Source organism: Azolla caroliniana, unplaced genomic scaffold (genome assembly GCF_043228905.1).
Source record: "Azolla caroliniana isolate FFs.n. ecotype wild unplaced genomic scaffold, voAzoCaro1.0.p SCAF_2, whole genome shotgun sequence".
In the NCBI taxonomy this organism is placed as follows: Eukaryota; Viridiplantae; Streptophyta; class Polypodiopsida; order Salviniales; family Salviniaceae; genus Azolla; species Azolla caroliniana.
The window spans coordinates 25,662,110-25,684,358 of record NW_028230437.1 but is presented as its reverse complement, the minus strand read 5'-3'; the positions used below and the strand labels follow the sequence as shown (position 1 = coordinate 25,684,358).

At 35.4% G+C, this 22,249-nt stretch overlaps 1 protein-coding gene across 2 annotated transcripts; it reads left to right on the top strand.

Moving 5' to 3' along the window:
* The first annotated feature begins 9,191 nt into the window (after positions 1–9,191).
* Positions 9,192–19,514, top strand: LOC147867835 (uncharacterized). Of its 2 annotated transcripts, XM_087315651.1 has the most exons (13): positions 9,192–9,665; positions 12,868–12,980; positions 13,094–13,150; positions 13,266–13,361; positions 13,440–13,510; positions 14,246–14,288; positions 14,570–14,650; positions 15,401–15,460; positions 15,537–15,611; positions 16,288–16,385; positions 16,537–16,585; positions 16,659–16,703; positions 18,583–19,514. In XM_087315651.1, the coding sequence occupies exons 1-13, from the start codon at positions 9,245–9,247 to the stop codon at positions 19,054–19,056; spliced, it is 1,683 nt and encodes a 560-aa protein (XP_087171777.1). In that variant the 5' UTR covers positions 9,192–9,244; the 3' UTR covers positions 19,057–19,514. The 2 variants fall into 2 exon arrangements, with proteins under 2 accessions (XP_087171777.1, XP_087171778.1); XM_087315652.1 differs by lacking the exons at positions 15,401–15,460; positions 15,537–15,611.
* The last annotated feature ends 2,735 nt before the right edge of the window (positions 19,515–22,249 follow it).

Sequence of the window (22,249 nt, the reverse complement as noted above, 5' to 3'; positions counted from 1 at the left end):
GGGATCTTTTGTTGTTGAAAAACAAACTTACAACGGTTGGTCCAAATGTGCCAGACTGATAAACAAGCCACCATGCTCCATATCTCTTCAAAAAGTTATGAGTTAGTGCCAGGTCGAACTCCAACCCGTTGAAACACCATGCCACCCTGCACTATAAATCCATGTCCCTGAGGGTTTAACTGTTTAACCCAACCTTCCCCTGTTAACTTCAGCTCCTGTACGGACCCCCATACAGTTTCACAATTAATTTGGATCATATTCTAGTTCCAGTTTCACAATTAATTTGGATCATATTTTGCTCAAAATCATTGTCATTAGTTCACATATTATGGCATCGCAAAAATTGATTGTAAGGGTTTTTAATTAATGAATTTGTATAAGATAAATTGGATTGCATTAAACAAAATTGCCATAAATTTTAAGATGAAAATGTGATGCTTTCAAATAAAATGTTGTGATAAAAGAGTCATGGGAGACGAAGAAAATATGCATTGACATCTTAATGGTATAATTAAAGTCATTGATATAACAAGTTTGGAGACCAAATCTAGTAGAACTTTTTTAAAGTATATTTTATGTTTACATTAAAATATGTCCTTGTATGTTTTATCCCACAAATACATATGTAATATAAATCATGTTTTAATTGGTTATTCTCTTTATCAATAGAAAACAATTGACTAAAAATAAAATATTTGGTATCATTGTCAATAACCATGTCATAAGCACTCATACCCATCATTAATATAATAAACAAGTATCATTAATTTATGGCTTCATGGTCCCCCTCTAGCAATCAGACTTGGTTTGGTTATTTCTCTCGTTTAAAAGTTATTTTAGGAGCTAAAGTAATTAACACTACGGGTGATGTAATATACTTTAATGTGGATTATGATGGTAGGCTGTGGCATGTATTTTCTGAATCAAATGTGTGGATGTCCGCCAGTGTTTCAACGATTCGTGTAGTTGCAAGATCTGTAAAAAAATGGCTCTTAGATCCACCCTTTCAAGAATGCTTACGGTGTTGTTCATTGTGGGCTTTTCAAAAAAAGCCGCTTTATAATTTGGATTGGGATCCAACTGATTATCAATGGAAAAAACGGAATGCTAGTGGAAATGGTAAACACTTGGAATTTTTCCAATATTTAGTTAAGTTATGTAGAAATTTATTATTGCAATCAAAGTATAAATGCCCTGCTGCCATGAAGCATTGGACTGCAAATCATGTGAATGCATTGCAACTTACAAAAATTTGGAAATGGTTATGGAGTATGCAATTGCCGAAAAAAGTGATTTGTTTTCGTTGGTTGTTGATGCATTATGCTTTTCCTGTTGGTGATTGGTTGAGGCAAAATCAACAATATGCTTGTGTAATGCATTATGGTGCATCGACAGAATCTATTTTGCATTTGTTTTGGTTATGTCCCAAAATCAAGCAATTCTGGAGTAAGTTGTTTTTATTACTAAGACACCATTATACTCGTTCTATCTTCTCGTGGGGTGCAGTATTATGGGTGTCCTTCATGGAGATGTTATGAAGTATGAAAGTATGCATGCTTCTCATATTTTTCACTTTTCCAATGGGTACATTTATCTCACTTCATTTCCATCTTTTATTCCATGGTTTAGAACTGAAATTTTGGTTAGTTGGCGTACTATTACGTCATTAGCTCTTTGGACAATATGGAAAATGAGATGCGAGGCTGTTTTTAATAATGCTCACATACATCTCAGTATTATGCTTATTGAATTCTGGTTGTTATTTGTCCATACCATACGTGGACAATATGATGATTCACAAGGTTCAACTGATGCTCAAAGGCAACGTCAAGTAGACTTTAAGAAACGGTGGCGAGGGCTTCACTTATTTTCAGATACGACTTCTGGTATGAAGTGGAATTATGCCATACCTTCTTTTTTATTGCATAGTTTGTAGATTGTGCTCTATTTGTTCCTTATATGATATCATTTGTTCGATCAGATGTTGGTATTAGCTTTTGTATTACAATAGAGGTGAGATGAAATGTCTCCTTCTGTTTTCTATATGTACATTTCTCAAGTAATATACTAAGGTGTATCTTTCTTTAAAAAAATATAATAAACAAATAACTAGGAAATGTGAAAACTGCTTCAGCCTTCGACTAGAATAAAGCTAAAAAACAAAAACAAAAGTTGTATCCAAACGACATTGGATATCTTCTTGTAAATTGAACTCAACACACACGAAGTGGATAAGAGGAAGTTTGGAAAAGTATAAATATAGTAGATAAAAAGCAAATAAATATTTAAGAGAAAGCGTCCAAAATTTCTAGTGGAAAGAAGGGCTCTTGAAAAAAATAAGAGGGTGGTGGGTGGGTTAAAGTACATGTTGATAGAGAAGATTGGAGGCAATAAGAAGCGTTGGCAAATGTAGTAAGGTGGGTTATTCACTAGAAAGTTTATGAAGTTGTTGATTAATATTTATGGAGTCATCCATGAGGAGCGAATGGAGGACATCTATGCTGAATTCTGTTTTGTATGAGGCTCACGTGGAGAATATGTGTTCGAGTAATGCTATACACATAGAATGATGTGGTGTTTTGGAGTTGTTTTTTATGTTGTTTCATCTACACATTGTTTTCCTTTGACATGCAAGATGTCTTGTAAGATATGAGTTGTAAATGATTCCTTTGTACATTCTTAACTAATGGAAGTAGATGTTTTTGGAAAAAAAAAAAGAAAAAAAGTGATGGTGCCAACTAGAGACAATTTTGATCAAAACACTTCTCTTGTTCTACTCGATTCATCATCGTTGAGCATGGTTTCTTCAATATTTCTCAATGTTGCTTGAAACAATACATCATACACACATATGGAGAGAAATATTCTCTAGTCCGTTAGTATTGTTAACTTTTTTCTCGCACTTGCTTCACCTCATTCATGGCACCTGTCATACCTCACTCTAGTGCATTGACAATGAACATATGTTTCTTTGTCCATGGTAAGTCATTTGCATTCAATGATCTACCAAATGTTGCACCACATTTACTTCCATGCATTGTCACTCACTTGTCATATTGCTCATCATATTCTCTCAAATTGCTCGATGTCACTAGATGTTAGACCTTCTTTGTGCAACTTTGTCCTTTTTATTTGTACTTGGTTGGATCACCCTCACAAATGAGCGCAAATAAACTATCTTAGTTTTTGTCATAAGTTTCATCCAATGACTTATTTCTCAGATTTGATGTTCCCTTGGAAAAATAGATATTTCGTTCTTAGTTACCTTTAGTCTTTCCACAATCTTGACCCTTATTGTCATCCTACACACAAACATTCTATCGCAATGAACAATTGTGTGTTTAAAAAACTTGTCTAATGAGTTATAACCACATTGGTCCAATGACAAGTTCGAGCCAAGGTGCATTAAGCATCGAATGGGTTGGCATGGTGTGAAACAAGTTTGAAATATTTATAGAAGGAACACATCGTAACATACATATAAATTAACCTTTAACTTCCTTCTAACTTATTGTATTTTCTCACAATTCCACTAGTATGCGACATGACCAATCACAAAATAAAATCTTTTGGGAACACTTATCCGCTTTTTCTTGGGTGCAATCATGTTGGCTCCTATAATCATTGAGCACATGAAATATCTATATAAAGGTGAATGGGTGATTGATATATTTGATGAATATAAAAAACGATGTCTTAAGGTTCATGTCATTCTAGCATACACTATTTACGAGTATCTACTATCAATTGTGTGAGTTTTATTAAAAAGGGATAAAGTTGTTGTCTATTGTGTGGTGATTGGCTCAAATAATTGTTCTAGAGTTATAGTACTAGTAAGAATGTTCGTTTTCATTGTAAGCCTTAATTAGCCCATTATGAAATGTAGTACAAACTCAACATCTCAATAGGGAGCAAAGAGGAAAATTAGTTCATGATACTCCTTAAAGATTGGTAAAGAAAATAGATTGTCATACATCTCCTACCAATTCTAGACGTAGAGCCAAACTTTGATTTGGACCGTCATCGTCCAAGGTAGAGTAATGGAAGTGACCCTATCCACATTGTTCTATTTTAAAGCATTTGAATGATTCCAATATTTTCATTTCTCGATCATGCATATATATTTAAGAATGATCGTCATTCACTTTGAAAGAAGCTTGAACATCTAATAGATATTGAAACAAATGCCATCTACTATGCACCGAGCCTTATCAAATTGTCTAAGGATCGAGTCTTAATGGAATCATGGATAGGAAAAGCAATTGCAAATTCAAACAAGGTGTTGCACGTAACATTAATGTTTCCATAAAATACATCCTTAAAAGAGTTTAATTTGAAGTCACACTTATGGCATTATTATCACATGCTTGGAGATGTAAAGTTTCCTTCACAAATTTATAATAAAACAGGGCGCCTTCTTGGGAATATATTCACAATAAACAAAAAATTACTTCGAGAAAGAAATCAACATATTTTTGGTGTGTGTTGTGTAAGCAATGCCATTTTATTTATGCTATCTAAATTGATGCATTGCGATATTGCGCACAATGTGTCATTGAAGCCAAGTAAATGTAATTTTGGCTCAAATCGACCATGCCAATAGGAAGCAAAGTATTGGGGTAACCACCTTACGTTCAATCAAATATTGTATTAGCTTGTAGATTTTGTGTGGCTACACTTGAACATTTGCCAATCTTGCACTTGAAGAATATGTCGCTGCAACAAATTTGTTCAACATTTACAAGACAAACTTCAACAATTATGTATAATGGGAAATTTCCACAATGCATGGGCGTTCACATGCTAAAGGTGATATCAGTGAGAGATGAGTTAAATTCAAATGTGAGTCAGATAAACCTTAGTATTACATTATTTTTTATATATACAAGCTAAAGCCTGTACTTAAAGCATTGATTTTATTATTACATGAGAAGCTTTAAATGTTGCAACAAATTGTTGCTTGCATATTTACCATATTATGTTGTCACTGCTCTAATTTTGTAAATGTAAAAATGGTTTCTTATTTATTCTTCAACACATTCATGTAATAGGTAAAAGTCATGGGGTTTGATGTTGTGTTCCTAGAAAAACACATTGTAATTAGCTTGACATCACCCTCACAAATAATTTGCTCTTACCTTTATAACATCAACAATGACACATCTTCCGCACTGCATGGAGAAAATTTTAGAGTTGACGCATGGTTGTAAGATTTGTAGCATACAATAAGGGTAGAATGCATATATTAAGTATTTATCAAGTATTCTAGTATTTTTATGAGTACTAGAATACGTATTTTAATATAATGTGTTGAATATATTAGAACACGTTCAACATGTCATAGCAACAAAGTTGGATCTTGATATCAATTTACTCACTTTTGTCATAACTCGATGACAATATGCACATTCAATCAGAGGAATCATTAGTAAAACTATGTACATTGACTTAACTAATGGAAATAGTATTTTTTGGAGTAACGCTATACACATAGAATAATGATGTGGTGTTTTGGAGTTGTTTTTTTTTTATGTTGTTTCATCTACACATTGTTTTCCTTTGACATGCAAGATGTCTTGTAAGATATGAGTTGTAAATGATTCCTTTGTACATTCTTAACTAATGGAAGTAGATGTTTTTGGAAAAAAAAAAATAGTATTTTTTGGAAAAAAAAAACTAATGGAAATAGTAATCTTTTTGGAAATATATATATATATGAACACAACAATAAAGAAATATGTGGTATATTCATTATGAGCTTGTAGTCAAATTTTGATGCATTATTTGGATCACCAATTATATGTTAACTTTTTTATTTTCTTTTCTTTTTTTTCCAAAAACAATTACATCTTCCATTAGTTAAGACAATGTACATAGGATAATATACAACTCCTGTGTTACAAGCCAATTTGCATGGCTACAAAGAAACCAACATGTATAAAGGAATCAACAAAGACTCAAACTCACTGCTTCATCCGATTATAAAGGATCACCAATTATATGTTGACTTTTTATCATTATCCATTATCCATTGTATCTTTGAATCATTGTTCGTCATGATAATTTTCAGATATGTCAAGACATAGACAATTACCAGTGTTTTATGTTAAAAATAACAATTAAAGCTCGATGGTTGTATACTATAAACTCAAATACTATACACAAGCCACACATGATGTAGCATTTTCTGAGTATAAACATGTAGTGAAGAAAATACCACCACTTAGGAGATTGATGGTTTGAACCACCCAAAAGGCGTGCGCATACAAGATACTAGCTAATCCAACTTGGGCAATGTTGTCAATATACCAAGCGTGGCGCATTTGAATTACTTGATGCACTTCGTGTAAAAAACCTCAAAATTGTAATAAGGTACCATGGAACTTCATTGTGAGACTCGTGGTTAACTCTTTTGTCGATTATTGTACTACCAATGTTTGTTGTCGCAAAGTTAACAATTTTGTTTATGTTCGTGGACACATCGCGGTGCCTCCTCATATTGTGGTACCTTTATGGAGCTTGAGAGTTGCAAGTCTTTGAGCAACTATGGTTTCTCTTTCCATTACCATAAAATTGGTTGTGAGACGCACATATATTCTTGTTCATCGATCAACTTCATCATTTTGAGAGTAGCTTTGTGGGGTTCTAAAAAATAGCAAGTGAGGGATGATTGTTGAAATTGTTTGACCAAAAGCAAAAAACATTACTAAATTATTAACTCCAACATATCCTACAACTATGTATACATGGGGAGCAGTATTTGTCAGAACGAATTGGTTTGAGAATAATTATATGTCTATATTTATAGGTTCCTATAGCCCAGTGATTTCTATAATGTTCTAAAATGTTCTAGACGCAGGATATTCTAGAATGTTCTAGACCTAGAATATTCTAAGATGTTCAAGACCTAGAATATTCTAAGATGTTCTAGGATATTCTAGAATGTTCCAGAATATTTGTAATAGTCAGTCAAGAAGTAGATTTTATTATTTTATATGATCATATGCTATCTTAATGGTTAGGTTCTTGATTATGTATTACAAGGTCTTGGGTTCAAGCCCAAGTGAAGCCATGATGCTTATGTATTCATGACAGTATTATGGGCAGTGGTACATGATAAACCTATGGCATATGAATAGTAGGAGGTTGTAGATGCTATTGTGATGAGATATGGTATGATGGAAAAAATCTTGATACCTTTGAATCCACAAATACAAACTGATAAGCCTCAAATATGGCAATTGGTAAGTAGTATTACAATTTGGTATATTTGGAAGGCTCGATGTTTGAAGGTATTTCAAAATGTGACTGAAAGACCTCCCCAAATAAATTCGGGAATTTGGATAGAGATTGTGCACAATCTCAGAGGTTTGTTGGATAGTATAAAAGGTAATACACACCGAGCTAAACTTAAGCGTCTGGAGTTTCATGCCATATGGGACATAAGTATATTTTATAGACAATTTTTTGATAAGGTGGAGTGGTTTTACTCAACATCAAAGTATTTATTTAAGTGGATGGTTAGAATTTAGAAAAATATAGGGGATATGTGGTATATATTGTATGTATAGCCTTATGGCGTTTTGTAATACTAATGTGGTATCTTTTTTTGAAAAAAAAAATACTAAAAAAAGAGAGAGAATATGGAATAATGTTTGTTTTTTATAAACAAGAACTAGAATGACATTGAAGTAGAAGTAGAATGGCTTGACTAACTAATCACTTTTGTATGTTCAATATAGTTTAGCTTACAAATATTTGCCACCAAGCAACAATGCATGCTCAAAACATGGCATTAACGTATGCTCACCACTTGATTATCTTACATGTTTGCCACTTGGTTATTGTGCACGAGTGTTGTACAACTTGTTTGTGATCATGTAAAAACTTACAATGTTTGACATATGTAAGAATTATAAATAATGTCAAATCATGATATTATTAGGCTAATAATGAGTTTGAATCTTCCCAGACTAAAAGGCAGTTTGTAAGGCTGACATAAACAACTGAAACAAAATGGAATGTTGGTATTGCGAGAAGCATGGCTGCGAGGAGGCACATTGTTGAGAGAAGAAAAACAATGGCACAAATGGGCAATAACTCACACAATCTATGCCAACTTAAAAATTGTTGCTAATGGAAAAATGTTAATAACAAGCCATACAATTGACTCTATGATAACGAGCATGAATATATTCAATGACACATGGTTCATTGACTCGAAGGGACGTCCAGACACATGTTCACAACGTGCGGATTGACACATATAAAATGTCCTTGAATAGTGGACACCTAACCAACTTGGCCATGTGGAGAAGAATCATGGGTTGACTCCCGTGAAAGGCACCATAAGTGTGCAGAAAAATCAACCAAATGGAATTTCAGACCTACTGAAACACAACTTGAAATCCACACACAAGCTTGATCACGAGTAAAAATAAGCATGCACAAATATACTTTGTGGTGGTTCTGAGTGGATCGAAAAGCATCTTGATTTTGGGATTGTTGCGATGTAGTTTTACTTGCCAATGTAGCCCGCTTGGCCCGACACAAAGCTTCAATGAATTGCATTTTCCCAAAAGGGGTTTGGATATTGAAGTGTTATGTTTCCAAGCATGACTATTGAGTCCCAAGGGGTCACCTTGCTTTCGGTGGGCTACCAGAGGAGTTGGAGGACGTCACTCCCTATTGGAAAAGACCACACCACACTTCAACCCATAGTGTTTAGAGAATAGGAGCAGAAATCTTAAGTAGTCCTCCATCAAACCATGGGCTTATGTGTTGCCTTATCATATATGATATATTTGTTCGACAAAGGGATCTATGTCATAAATGATATATTTGAAGCTTCTCCTGGTTCATGTTCCCTAGTAGAGGTTGAACACACAACATTATCACCCCGCACGAGTTGAGCCACATTGACTTGTTTCTTATCAAAACATAATCGATCACCTCAACGTATTTTGAAGGGTAAAACTCGAAAACACCAGCAAGGTTTTGGATACTAACAAGAATATTGTCAAGGCTCAAACATTACGAGAATACCCTCTCCAGATTTTGTGCCATGGAGCAATATCCAAGTAAAGGTCAGGGGTATTTCAGGAAATTCTAGTATTACAAGGGAGCCAAGCCCAGGGGTATCTCTATAATTGTTGAAAACGTGAACACCTTCTCCTGGTGTAAAACTGTGGACATTTTGCTTTTCTAGGGTTTAAACGCACAGTTCTCTGCGCGTTTCGTGGCCATGGAGCTCGACCAAAGAAGAAGCTCTAGCTCTATCTCTTACGACATCGTGGAAGCTTCGTTGGGCCCATCTTCCCCAAGCACCCTCTTCCATCAAGGCTTCATCTCTGACCAGGAACATAGCGTCGAAGACGCTCTTGTCCTTCGCAGAATTGTAGATGATAACCGCATTCAAGGTGCAGAAGGAGGAGGAGGTGAAGAAGAAGAAGAAGAAACAGAAGTGGAGTACATTTCTCTATCTATTGATGGAGATGATGAAGGTAGCAAGGAAGAGAACAAAGAAAGAACCGATGGATTCATTCCTCCTTCTCCAGTTCATCCTACTTCAAACGATTCAAAATTACACGAAAATCCTCCATGGTGTCAGCTTGGTTTGCGGGGACCAATTTCCATTAGGAGCCCTCTCCTGGAACTCCATCAAGGTAAGATATCATTTGTCTCTTCTTAACCAAAAGGTAATGACATAACGTGGACAGGAAACTTTTGCATAACCCAAGCACAAGGTAATGGATCCCCCCCAGGTTGGCAGTGTGCCATATTTAATCAGTGAATCTATCATTTGCCTATTCTTAAACAAGTAATAATATATAATGGATATGGCCAATTTACATAACATGGACATGGTCATTGTACCCTAGGCCTCCAGTGTTACGAAGTTCCCAGGTATGGGTTTCTGTCTCTTAAAAAAAGTGTGAATATGTCATGGATGTGCACTGCACAAAATCAAGGAGAAGGAAACCTGTGTTGTCAATGTAGCGATCTAAATGGTGGAACACTAACAAGTTTCACTTGAAATGGGAAATAGTTTTCCATATAGCTTAAATTTTTTTGTACTGTTTTTTCAGTACAACCCTTTATTTTTTTCACGCTCTTCTTATTGCTTAAGTTTCATTTCTCTACACTCTCTCTCACAACTTAAATTTGCTACATGCATATTACACACACAAACACACCTTTCTCTGGCTATTGAAATGGTTCAGAGTCTCAAATACCTATTCAACACACTTGGAACAAGCATCTAACTTGGAGAGTGGAGATTTGCACAGCTCAATGCTATGAATTTAAGGAAGCGTGCCACTTGAGTCCAACCCACAGATAGGAGATTAGAGCAATAGTATTAAATTCATACAGGGTGGAAATTCATCACAATATTGTAGAAACTAAGGAGGCTGATGGCTGATGTGCAAAATCACATCTGGATACCTATGCACACAGTTACATGCATTGAAAATAGTTATTGACTGAATGATTATTTAGTAGAAAAAGAGAACATATGACCTATGTTTGTATGAGCGTACCATAAATGTAAGAATATTTCAAATTGGAATGCTCTGCATATGTGGACATTAGGGACAACATTGAAGAGTTCTCCCAAGATATGGTTTTTAAAAAGCACGTATTTTATGCATAAAAATGTTTTAGAACTCTGAATATTCTACAATTTAGAATCACCATTTCAAAATGTTCCACACATTTAATGTATTTTACGTTTCCTTAAAAGAAAATAATAATAATAATAATTTGCCCTAAAAAATTTATTCTGAGATGAAATGGTCTCTTCATTGAGAAATGTTTTTGGCATAATTCCTTCTTTACCTGAAGCTAGTAAAACAATTTTAGATGCAATACAAATATAAGAAATTTTTGACGTATTCCATGGATAAAATACTTAGATTATGTAAAGTGCTTTGTAACGGTTGTTGGTCCTATGGGTAATGTTGGCTTTGAACTGATTGGGCTATCCATCCATCACTGTCTCTTTGACATTATTTTCCACGACCTCATCTCTCCTTATCTGGATTGTGAATCTCAGCCTTTAGTTACACTTATTGCTCTACCCTTCCAGAATCCTCCACTTGCACAATTGGATCAAGTACTTTTTATAGTGATTATTAGCCCCATGGTTCATGCTGACCCACCATGGATGTCAATATATCATCATTATCATCATATCTTCTCTACACTCACTGTCCACTGATTATTTGCGGTTTGAATCTCAGTGAAGATAAACACAACCTATACTTTTGTCATAGGACCTCATATTATTGTAATTTGTAAATTCCTATATAATATTGACTAGTTTCTTTTGAAAAGCACCTTCAAAGTTGAATACAAATTATTTTAATGCAAATCTTAAAATATTTTTTATTATAATTCTAAAATTGTAAGTAATATTCGATCATTTCTTAATGGACATGAAACAAACCGCTTTATTGTTTCCTCATCATTTTTAATTGCTCCCTTGCAATTCTTTGTATCGGGCAAAATGACATTGAATGACATTTTGAAACGGCCAAGAACCAATGGTTCCTAGACTGGATGAACGAAAGTTGGGAAGCCCTCAGATTGACATGTGGTCTAGTCCAGTTAAAACATTGGATTCCAAAAGTCACTCTAAATTTAGGGGATAGGCCCTACATTAAATCACTCAAAAATTAATAAGTGAAGGGGATAGTGAGTGGCTCATGATATTTCAGAAGAGGTGGACAGTGAATTAGACTTGCATCATTCGAACAAATCCCTCAGCATGTAGAACTAAAAAGTTCAGATCTGGGACCAAATTTGGAGTCATTTTCTTGGGTTCTGAAATATGCAATTTTGGCATAATTTGCTGATTATGCAGTATGCTCAGAAGAATGCTGTAGAACCAACTTCATTTTGTTGCTGAAATAGGTTGCAGTCGGTTGTGTTTTAGGATTTGAATTATAACTTATTGTATTTTTTTCCTTGGTTATGAATAAAGAAATATCTAAATGATCACCACGTTAAGAATCCAAAAGAGTGACACATGAAAGGAGGCAGCCAAGATGCTTGTTTTGGTACTTGTGTGTAATGTGGGGCTTGGAGTAGGAGTGATGGGATAAAATGACTGAGATGCAGAGAAAACAGAGAGGGAGAGGGAGGAGCAAAATAATATGTTTTAGGGGCAAAAGTATATTGTTTAAGTAGGATGTGATTCCAGGTTACTTGAGCAAGTTCGGACTAAGTAACCCTAGTATGTCCTAGATGCTCTTAAGATAGCTACTGTTCATAAATGTACAAATGGAGAGTTCTTAGACATTTATAGTCAACATCATGTACGGCTTTGAAATTCTAGCTAAATTTGTGTTGATTGATGCTCTACGGTCTTCTGGAAGTTCCAGAGGTGGATTCTTTATATAGATATAATTTCCCAGGCCATAGTCATATAGGGCTTGGATTTAAATTGCAATAGGAAATTCATCTCCATTCTCCAGTCCTGTTCCTTACAGTCAAGTCCTATTCTACATTGGTGCACCTTGTTTCCTGTTTGGCAGTTTCTCTACTCATTTTGCTATTCTCATGATTGTATTCACAGCAGAACACTATTTTGTATGGAAGGTTCTAGAAACTACAATGTACAATAACTTTGATTCTTTCACCATCACTCCATGGAGAAGTATTAAACTTTTTGCCATGTCTACAGCATTCCTTATGAATTTAGATGCTGGAAGATGTTATCAACTTTAAATCCCATGCATATTGTACTATGTTTTAGTATATCCAAACAAAATATTATATCAAACAAAGTCAAATAACTATAATCACAACTCAAAACATATCAAATTAAATGGTAAAGTAGAAGTTTCTCTTGTATATATACAGAGATTCTAGATTTTTGTGACTTGATATCGCCGACTCAAATGGAGCAACAATCACGGGCGATGGCGGTTCAACGGGTATCTAATGTGATCAAGTCAATTTGGAAGCAGTGTCAGGTGGTTTAAAGTTTATCCGTTATAGCTTCACTCTCTGCAAGAAATGTACAATTAGCCTTCATAGCAACGATTGACACACTTTGTTCATGTTTATATTTTGTTTCAATTTGTAGGTGGTTGTATTTGGATCATTCGCTACAGGCTTATATCTGCCCACGAGTGATATTGATGTAAGCTTTCCTGTAAAGGGCTTTGGTAATTTAACTTTTGGAAAGCTTCAATAGTTTTATATAGTACCGGACTTTGGTGTGAATGTCATATTCCTTATGTGTTCTTCAATTGTAGATTGTTATACTTGATTCTGGTTGTTGTGACACACAATCAGGATTAAAAGCAATTTCAAAAGCTTTGACAAAGGAAGGAGTTGCAAAAAGCATACAGGTAGACATGGTTTAAAACAATCCTGTACATTTTCAAGTTGTTATTTGAAATCCCCACTTGTGTTTTTTTTGGTGTTAGGTGATTGGGAAAGCTCGTGTCCCAATTGTGAAGTTTGTAGAGAGTGGAAGTTTGGTATCATTTGATGTAAGGTATGATGCACTAATGGTAAATATATGTTTATTATCATCATCTGTACTTTGTATAAGATTATTGATTTATGCATAGTATTCTTCTTTCCAATGGTTTTGTAAAGTATAATACTCTTTTATTTGAAACTGTAGTCGTTATACACTTCATAGGTGTAATTTATCTCTAAAATCATTACCAATTATAAAGTGACCTCATACATTGAGATCATTATCATCAGTCTGTAGGTAACCTAGAGCTTTCATTTTTCAGTAAGGATAACCTGAAGCTACTCATATTTGTAATCATTATTTGTCTCATATGCTGATTCAACCTCAAGTAAGTAACGAATCATAAAACCACTTCATACATTGAGATCATTATCGTCAATCTGTAGGTAACGTAGAGCTTTCAATTTTCAGCAAGGATAACCTGAAGCTACCCATATCTGTAATCATTATTTGTCTCATATGCTGATTCAGCCTCAAGTAGGTAACCAATCATAGAGCCATGTCATACATTGAGATCATTATCTTTGATCTGTAGATAACGTGGAGCTTTCCCTTCTAGTAAGGATAAACTAAAGCTTTCCCTTCTGGTAAGAATAACCTGAAGCTACCCATATTTGTAATCGTTATTTGTCTCGTATGCTGATCTCAGCCTCTAGAAGGCATGTAAATAGGAATATAGGAATGTCTATTTGCTACAATTAGGGCTCATGCAATTGCTTTCTTATTGTTTGTCTTTTAATTTGGTAGTTTTGACATGCTGAATGGCCCCGATGCTGCAAGGTTTATCCAGGTACAATATTTTCCACTTTTATCTGCGTAGGCAGACTTGTTTGACAAAGATGATAGATATAAGTATCAAATATTGAGGATGGATGGCTATGGAAATTTCCCATTTAGCCTATGTCCTTTGACGGTGAATTTGTACTTTGTAACTAAGGACAAACTGAGTAGCTCGAAGACTGGCATCACTTTGTTAATGGTGTCACCAAGGAGGAGGTGTTTTCGTTATTATGTACCCTTGTATATGCAATATTGATCTAATCTTGTCTTCTATGTGTTTTTTCTCTTTAGGAAGCATTAAAAGCTGTTCCTCCTCTAAAACCACTATGTATGGTAGTGAAGATATTTCTTCAACAACGGGATTTGAATGAAGTAAGCATTTTCAAATTTTACTTCCAAGTTTTTTCTGATGGCTTATTGCTATAAATACTCACCTTCACATTTATCACTTGTAAGTTATGTTTGACGTAGTTTCATAGAGGGAATCTCTTGCAGTTTATGGGCTGAAGCTGTTTTGTCATCGTAACATGATGTTTACACATTTATGAGTTGTAAGGATCGATGGGAGTATGAGAAATGCATTTTCATCTTGCTAGGTTATGTATTCTACATGAGATAATTTCCACTAGCCACATTTTTATATATAAGCACATAGTAATACTATCTGTCTGTTTTTTGATTCTGTCTTCTTGCCCCTCGTTTTTATCTGCATACCCTTGCATATGCATCTATATGATATGTGAATGGTGTATTTGAAATCGTCAACGATAAAAATGAATTGCCACTTTCTGTCATGCTAGTGCTCTATGACATACTTTAGTTGTGAGGTTTAATATCTAGTGATGGAAAAGCTGATTTATTAATAATTTTTATTTTTTTGGGTAAAATACTAATCTTCTCTGTTCTGAACATTAATTCCATTAAAGAGCGGTTTAGGTTTTAGGGTCTCTTTTCTGGATGTCAACAGTTTGTTGAGTTAGAAGACATTTTATACCGTTTTGACTCTCTTATTTCATATATATACTAAATATTTAGTGGAACTTTTGTGTATGCTCCAATAAGGGGCTTTTATGTTTCATACCTTTACTTATTATGACAAAATCCATATTGTTGCGTTCATAGGTATATAGTGGAGGAATTGGTTCCTATGCTTTACTTGTGATGCTTCTAGGTTACCTTCAGGTGAAGCATTAACACATTTTAATTACACTTTTGTTAAGAGTAGACACTTTTGATTCACTTGCTTGATTATATTCAGGCACATGCAAGAAAATTGTCCCATGTTCATGCACAAGAACAGATTAGGCTTGAGCAGAACCTTGGAGTACTGCTGGTATGTTTTCTTTATTGGAAAAACTTTGAACACAAGATGCATCATAGAAATGTCAATTGGAGGTCAAAATACTACTTATTTTGGCCTTGGAGTTGTACTATTTTAGAAATGGACATAATAAACTCTGAAATTGAAGCTTCATATGAGACTGAGACTTGAAAATAGGCAAGATTTCTTTGATTGACTGCTTGTAAGTCATGTAGCTGCCAATCATATAGCAGTCTGGATGTCTACTTGGATATGCACTGTGTATTCAAGAAACATACCTGCTAATTATCCATGTCAAGTTTAAACCCACATTTTTAAAAAGATTCACCCAAGAGATGACTCTTTCAATCTGTATATATGTCCATGTACTGTGACACGTTTTCTGATTGAAGTTATTCATAATCAACGCAAGTTTGATGCTCTATTTTTTATTAAATGTGCATTGAAACTTTTTTGTTTTCTGTGTTTGAGATTTTCCAATTGAAAATTTTGATGGTATAAAATACGGTCTAGAAGTTCCAATATTACTAAAACCCTCTCGTTGAAACATCAAAGACCCGAGTGCATTAAAAGTAGTTTCAGAGTTCAAGATTCCTCACATGATTCTTTTTCATTACTTTCTTGGTTCCATCATTTTGAGATGGATTTGTTGCCACTAGTTAAATGTTTTGGTAAAGCACTGATGCAGGTGGAGTTTTTCGAGTTTTATGGGCGATCACTTAATATAAAAGATGTTGGCATATCATGTAGAGATGGAGGCCATTTTTTCAAGAAAAAAGAACGAGGGTAATGTTTTTAAGTTACCCTAATTATGGCTATTAGAGTACAATTTAGCGCTTGAGTTTCATGAAATTCTGCCATGGATTTCACTGCAAAGTATCAGGGGTTATGCAATTTGTTGGATAGTGTTAGTTAAAGAACATTTCTTCACTTGCAGATTTTTTGATTCAAGGAAACCCTTGATGCTGACTGTTGAGGATCCTCAAGTAAGAAATATACTACATTGTGAGAAAATTTTCTTTGGAGTGACACTTTTAATAGCATGTACTCCCGTGGCAGGCACCATCAAGTGATATTGCTAAAAGCTCATTCAATTTTCAGAAGGTATGGTCCTGAACTTTTATAATACGTTCTCATTTGTGGATCTTCAAATTTTGGTATCGTAGTATTTTATGATTAGTGGGTGTCGACGCATGTCTATGGTAAGTGTACAGTTTTCAAGGTATCTTGGCTAGAGGGGGAGATTGGTTGGTATCCCAGAAGAGAGGATACATTATAATGTCGGAGGCATAGGTACACTACGCTACTTATTGGCATAACATGATATATATGAATGAGACATTACAACTCCCCTAGGCAGAGCATCATCAAAGAGGATTAGTGATTTTTTATTAGAGATACACATGCATTGAGAGACTCATGGGCTCTCATGACCAGAGTTATATAGTGCTCTTTTTATTTCTTTTTAAAGGACATTTTTCATATTTAGGAATCAAGTTGTTCCACATCTAGTTGGAGCAGGCTGTGGAATTTCTGAAAGGGTACAAGTAAGAACAGGACACTGAGCTAGTGTGGTTGTGGTTCAATGCCTATGGTTCAAAAGTTGCCCTCTTTGCGAACACAACTGATGAAATCCAGACCAAGTCCAATCATGAGCCCTTTTTTCACCTCTCTCACATTTGGTTTGGTAGGTTCTTTGTTTCCTCTTCTAGCGCATAGATATGTCTCTCCCTGAGAGAATGCCTCATAGACAGTGTGACTTCTTTTTCCTTGGACAAACTATTATTGTGATGGTTGCAACAAGTTACAATTGGTTTGCCTCAGCACCTCATTCTTTTAACACCAGTCAGAGATGTGTTTTTTGCGCTTTATAAGTTTATAGGTTCTATTTGCGAAGGCAATCACTCTCTAATGCTTCAGGGTGATTCCATCCTCTTTTTTGGTTATTTTGATATCTGTGCTTGCTGTTATTTATCATGTATAGGTTGGTTCTCAATTTTGCAGTTAAAATCCTCAATTGGTTCTTTCTGTAATTTCTGCCCGTGATCTCTTTTCTCAGAATATATCGCATTCATCCAGCCACTATTTATCCTTCTCTCTCAGAATCAATGGCTTGCTCCCAATATTCTGGGCCTTAATGTTTGTTATATGGTTGCCATGTGGACCTGGATCGCAAATACATATCACATGGTCCATTGGGATTTCTCCATGTGATTGACTTTCTCAGAGCTACTTTCACTCAGCTTTTCTGGGGCCTTTGGTATCTTACACACGTATCACTGAAGCATCTTCGGGCAGCCACACCGCCCTGTAATACGTATGCTCGTTTTTAGGGTATTCAGCCGCTCACCCAACAAGCTACCTCTAACCTTTTCTGGGCCGGAAATGTCTTTGGCCAACTGCACTTCCCAGATCACATACACATCACATGGTCTATCTAGATTTCTCCCTGTGGCAGGGTGTGGTTGCCTGTGCAGCACGTCCCCGTATACTTCCCCTATGTGACTCATTTTTAATGCCTCCATGCACCAGTGTGGATTTGGATAGCTGCTTCCTTCCAGAGCATCTTTCTCGGCTTGACCAACCTTACTGGGACCATGAGCAGGAGGCAGACCTTGCTGGGACCATGTCAATGCCCCTTCATCAGTTCCACTGTGGGATCCCCATTTTCTACAATAACGGGTCAGAATTTGACTCATGCATCTCAATTAGGCGTTGATACATGGAGTAACCCAACCAAATGTCTAGCTTTTGATAGAACTAGATTTATGAGAGATATTAGTTTTCAAGATCATTTTAATTTATGAAAATGAGCAAAAATCTGTATTCATGCAAAAATCCTAAATCTATGACTTTCACAGAAGTGTATTTCAGCAACTGTGATAGCTCACTATGAAATGTTGCTTCAGTCTCTTGAGAGTTTATTCTAATTTCTAATGAAGAATAACACATAAGTTTATTCTCTTAATTTTGTACTCAACAGGTGCGGTTTGCTTTCATGCTCGCCCACAGGGCTCTAACAGACCTCAATTTCAATGACAAAAAATTGGGAGCTGGTTTGCTGTCACGCATTGTTAGAGTGGATGAGAAACTTGCAGGAAGGAAAAATATGATTGGTCTGGTACCAGAAGGAAGAAAACAATCTTATTGGTCACATTTATCTAATGATATATCCAGTCATTGGCACGATAATCAGCTGGATCAATCTTCATTTACAGAAGAAAGAGTTTTCCCTCGTGGGACAAACCTTGAACAAGAGAAAGTAAAGAAGAAATTTATGAAAAAGAACAAAAGAAAAAACAAAGAAATCCATAGCCCCAAGGAGAATACTGTTAAAAAGAAAAGAAAAAAAGTTTGGAAAAATAAGGAAGAATATTTCCTTGAAGAAAGAGAACAGAGAAAGGAGAACAATGCACGAAGGAAATTCTTTTTTAAAAAGAAAAAGAAACAAAGTTAATGTTGTAGAATCTTCCGATTTCATTTTTTATTTCAAATTGTCTTCTCATGTAGAGATGATATCAGCCATTCTTTTAGGAATCTGAGTCTTCTGGATGAGGTATATTTGAAGAGAGGATTTAAATGGATGGACTCATGCCCCGCAATGTTGTAAATATAAGAAAAACTGCAATGAGTAATTTTCACTCACGATAGATCTGATCTCCTGTGCCGATTAATTAGTCAAGCAAAGTGTCAACAGGCTTCATATCAGTCACAAATTTAATCAGTGAGAATCTATAGTGGCAGAAATGTTCTTAGACATTGAATGCTTTGTTGGGGACGATAGTGGAACTGTGTCTACCATTATGTGCTTTTTCCTTTTGAGGCAAGTGCTTCAATCCACTTTCATCATATCATTCCAGCGATTGGTTACCATGCTGCTTACCTTGTTTATCAATGCTTTAGTTTTTGTGATAATAGTGCTCCACTCGAGGTGAAAGAAAGACGAATGAAATAGTCAATCACTGAAGGAAATTGCATAACTCTGTGATTAATTAATGATTAACTTTTTTCTTCCCAACTCAATGCTGAAGTTGGTGTTTGTTCAAATTTGTAATTGACATTTATTTGACATTTAATCGACTGATCTATCTTATGGTTTCTTCAATTATTGTAGTGTTTCTTTCGTTTTATCATTCTTGAACAGTACAGTTTCTATTGCAATGCATGTTAGATTCTAATGTGCCCTTAGTTTATAAACTTGAAAGAAAGACGAAAGAAATAGTCAATCACTGAAGGAAATTGCATAACTCTGTAATTAATTAATGATTAACCTTTTTTCTTCCCAACTCAATGCTGAAGTTGGTGTTTGTTCAAATTTGTAATTGACATTTATTTGACATTTAATCGACTGATCTATCTTATGGTTTCCTTCAATTATTGTAGTGTTTCTTTCGTTTCATCATTCTTGAACAGTACAGTTTCTATTGCAATGCATATTAGATTCTAATGTGCCCTTAGTTTATAAACTTGGACAAATATGTTTTGGCATTGAATCGTGTTTTCTTTTATTTGTTTGAAGTTTTGTGATCCTTGAGATCTAGGATGGGAACAAGTATTGTAATGATGGTTATGGAATGTGTGATAAGATGACAAATTAGCACCACACCTCCTATGTGAATGGGGTCTGCTTGAAATTGTAGGGCATCCATGTGGATCTATGTTTATCAACCTTACAAATGCATAGTGGATGGAGAATTCTGCTCACAGGCAGTGAAAAGGATGTGAGCATCATGGAGGTGGGACATGACAGCATAGCCTGTATCGTATGATGCAAGAAAGTAATTAACAAAATGTCTACACATAAACCAAATGCCTACAATTGAAGCTGTATAATGCATTATGCTTATACTCCCAAGTTCTAGAGATGGAAGAAACAGATTGATTAGAGTTGAAAAATGTAATTTGAAAAAGATAGCATAAAGTGATACAACTAAATGGCCTTCAAGTGAGGGTCATTATAAGTCCCAAGGTATGTTTATGTGTGAGTAGGGTGCTCCCATTCAAATGCCAATGCATCATATTCTGGTTGTTTGTGATATAAAAATGTGTTTGATTTTGCATTGTTTACATGTGAGTTGCTTCCACAATAATCAAATCATATGGACCAATTTGCTATTGATTTACATGATAATGATTGGAAACCTAGTTAGATGTTGGAGTAATGTCAATGGTATCTAGATGCTGATGTATGTGTGAGCATGATGAAAATGTTATCCACTAGGTTAATACATACGCAAAAATAAGGTTTACCCCTACCGTTTGAGAAAGCAAGATGCTCCTATCTTGTAAGAAAGAGAAATATCTTTCTTGAGACAAAGAGGTAAGTCATTCTATGGCTACAATCACAAATTTGGATGTGGGCTAGAGACAAATATCCATCACTTTGATGTTCAAGATTCCCAAATTGTGTCATGATGGCATAATCTTTAGATGTAGTGGACGATTATTCTCTAATCAACATCAAACCATTCCCAACTTACATCATGCTAGGCCAATGTCATTGCCAATAATTAGAGTCCAATGTTGTGGATTTAGTAGCAAATGTTATTGGGAAATCCATCTTCTCATGTCTAAGGTGAAATGGTGCTCCTTATCCTTGTTTGTGTGAGCATGGAACCCTTATCCTTGTATGGTACTAGATAAGTGGTGCTATAGTGAACCATGCCTTCCATGCTTCACATTGGTATTTGCTTGTATTCAGGGAATCCAATGGAAAAACAATAGGTTTCCTTGGATGTCACACATTCTAATAAATGGTCTACATATGGATATGGGTAATGGTTGATAATTGTGGCCTCGTTTATTCTGAAAATTCAAATACAGATTTGGACCTTAACATTTTTCTTTGTTGCGCCCATGAGTGGACACTAGACACCTAAGGTGTGTGTTCTATGGGGTATACCAGGATTCCTCCTTGATTTGTTGAGCATAGTGAGGATGTATTTGGTCAAGACCTCTTCTCGAGTGGTCTCACATCTATTTGCATATGAATCGTGTGCATCACCACTTCAGGCTATTCTCTTCATATCTCATAGTTACAAGCGTTTAATTGAGGAAATCTCCATGGAATCCTCTTATATTTACTTAAATCAAGTATGATGAACATCCATTTCGGGTTTTCAATGTGGCATATGTTTATCTCTTTCATTTGGGTTGGACTATCAAATACCAATCTTGTTAATCTTAGCCGTGTTATATACGGAGATCCTTGTTTGTATAATTTGAAAGCGTGCCTTTTTGGATCATCTTCATGGGTTCTCTAATTAGTGTCTTCATGAGTTCTCTAGCTTGATGTACTCCTTTTCCCACTAGTTAAGAGTACTAACCATGCAATACTGAATGCCCAAGCCATCCTCATTGCAACATTTGGTACTGATTGGGCTCATCCCATCCACAATGTCTAACAATTGTTCCGAGTTCATAGACTTGGTCCGACCTTAGGCTTTAGAATATGGTTCACCCCACACATCAAGGATGGAATACACAACAACAAAATCCTACTTCAAACAAGGTGGTCATCGACCAACCATCTACCAAGGGGCATACTGTACTTTCTGTGCTCATGGACCTTTTGTGTGTAAAGCTTGGGCGCAATTGGAGCGGTGTATGCCACTTTCGACACCGCCCATCGCTAGTGTGCATAACACGAC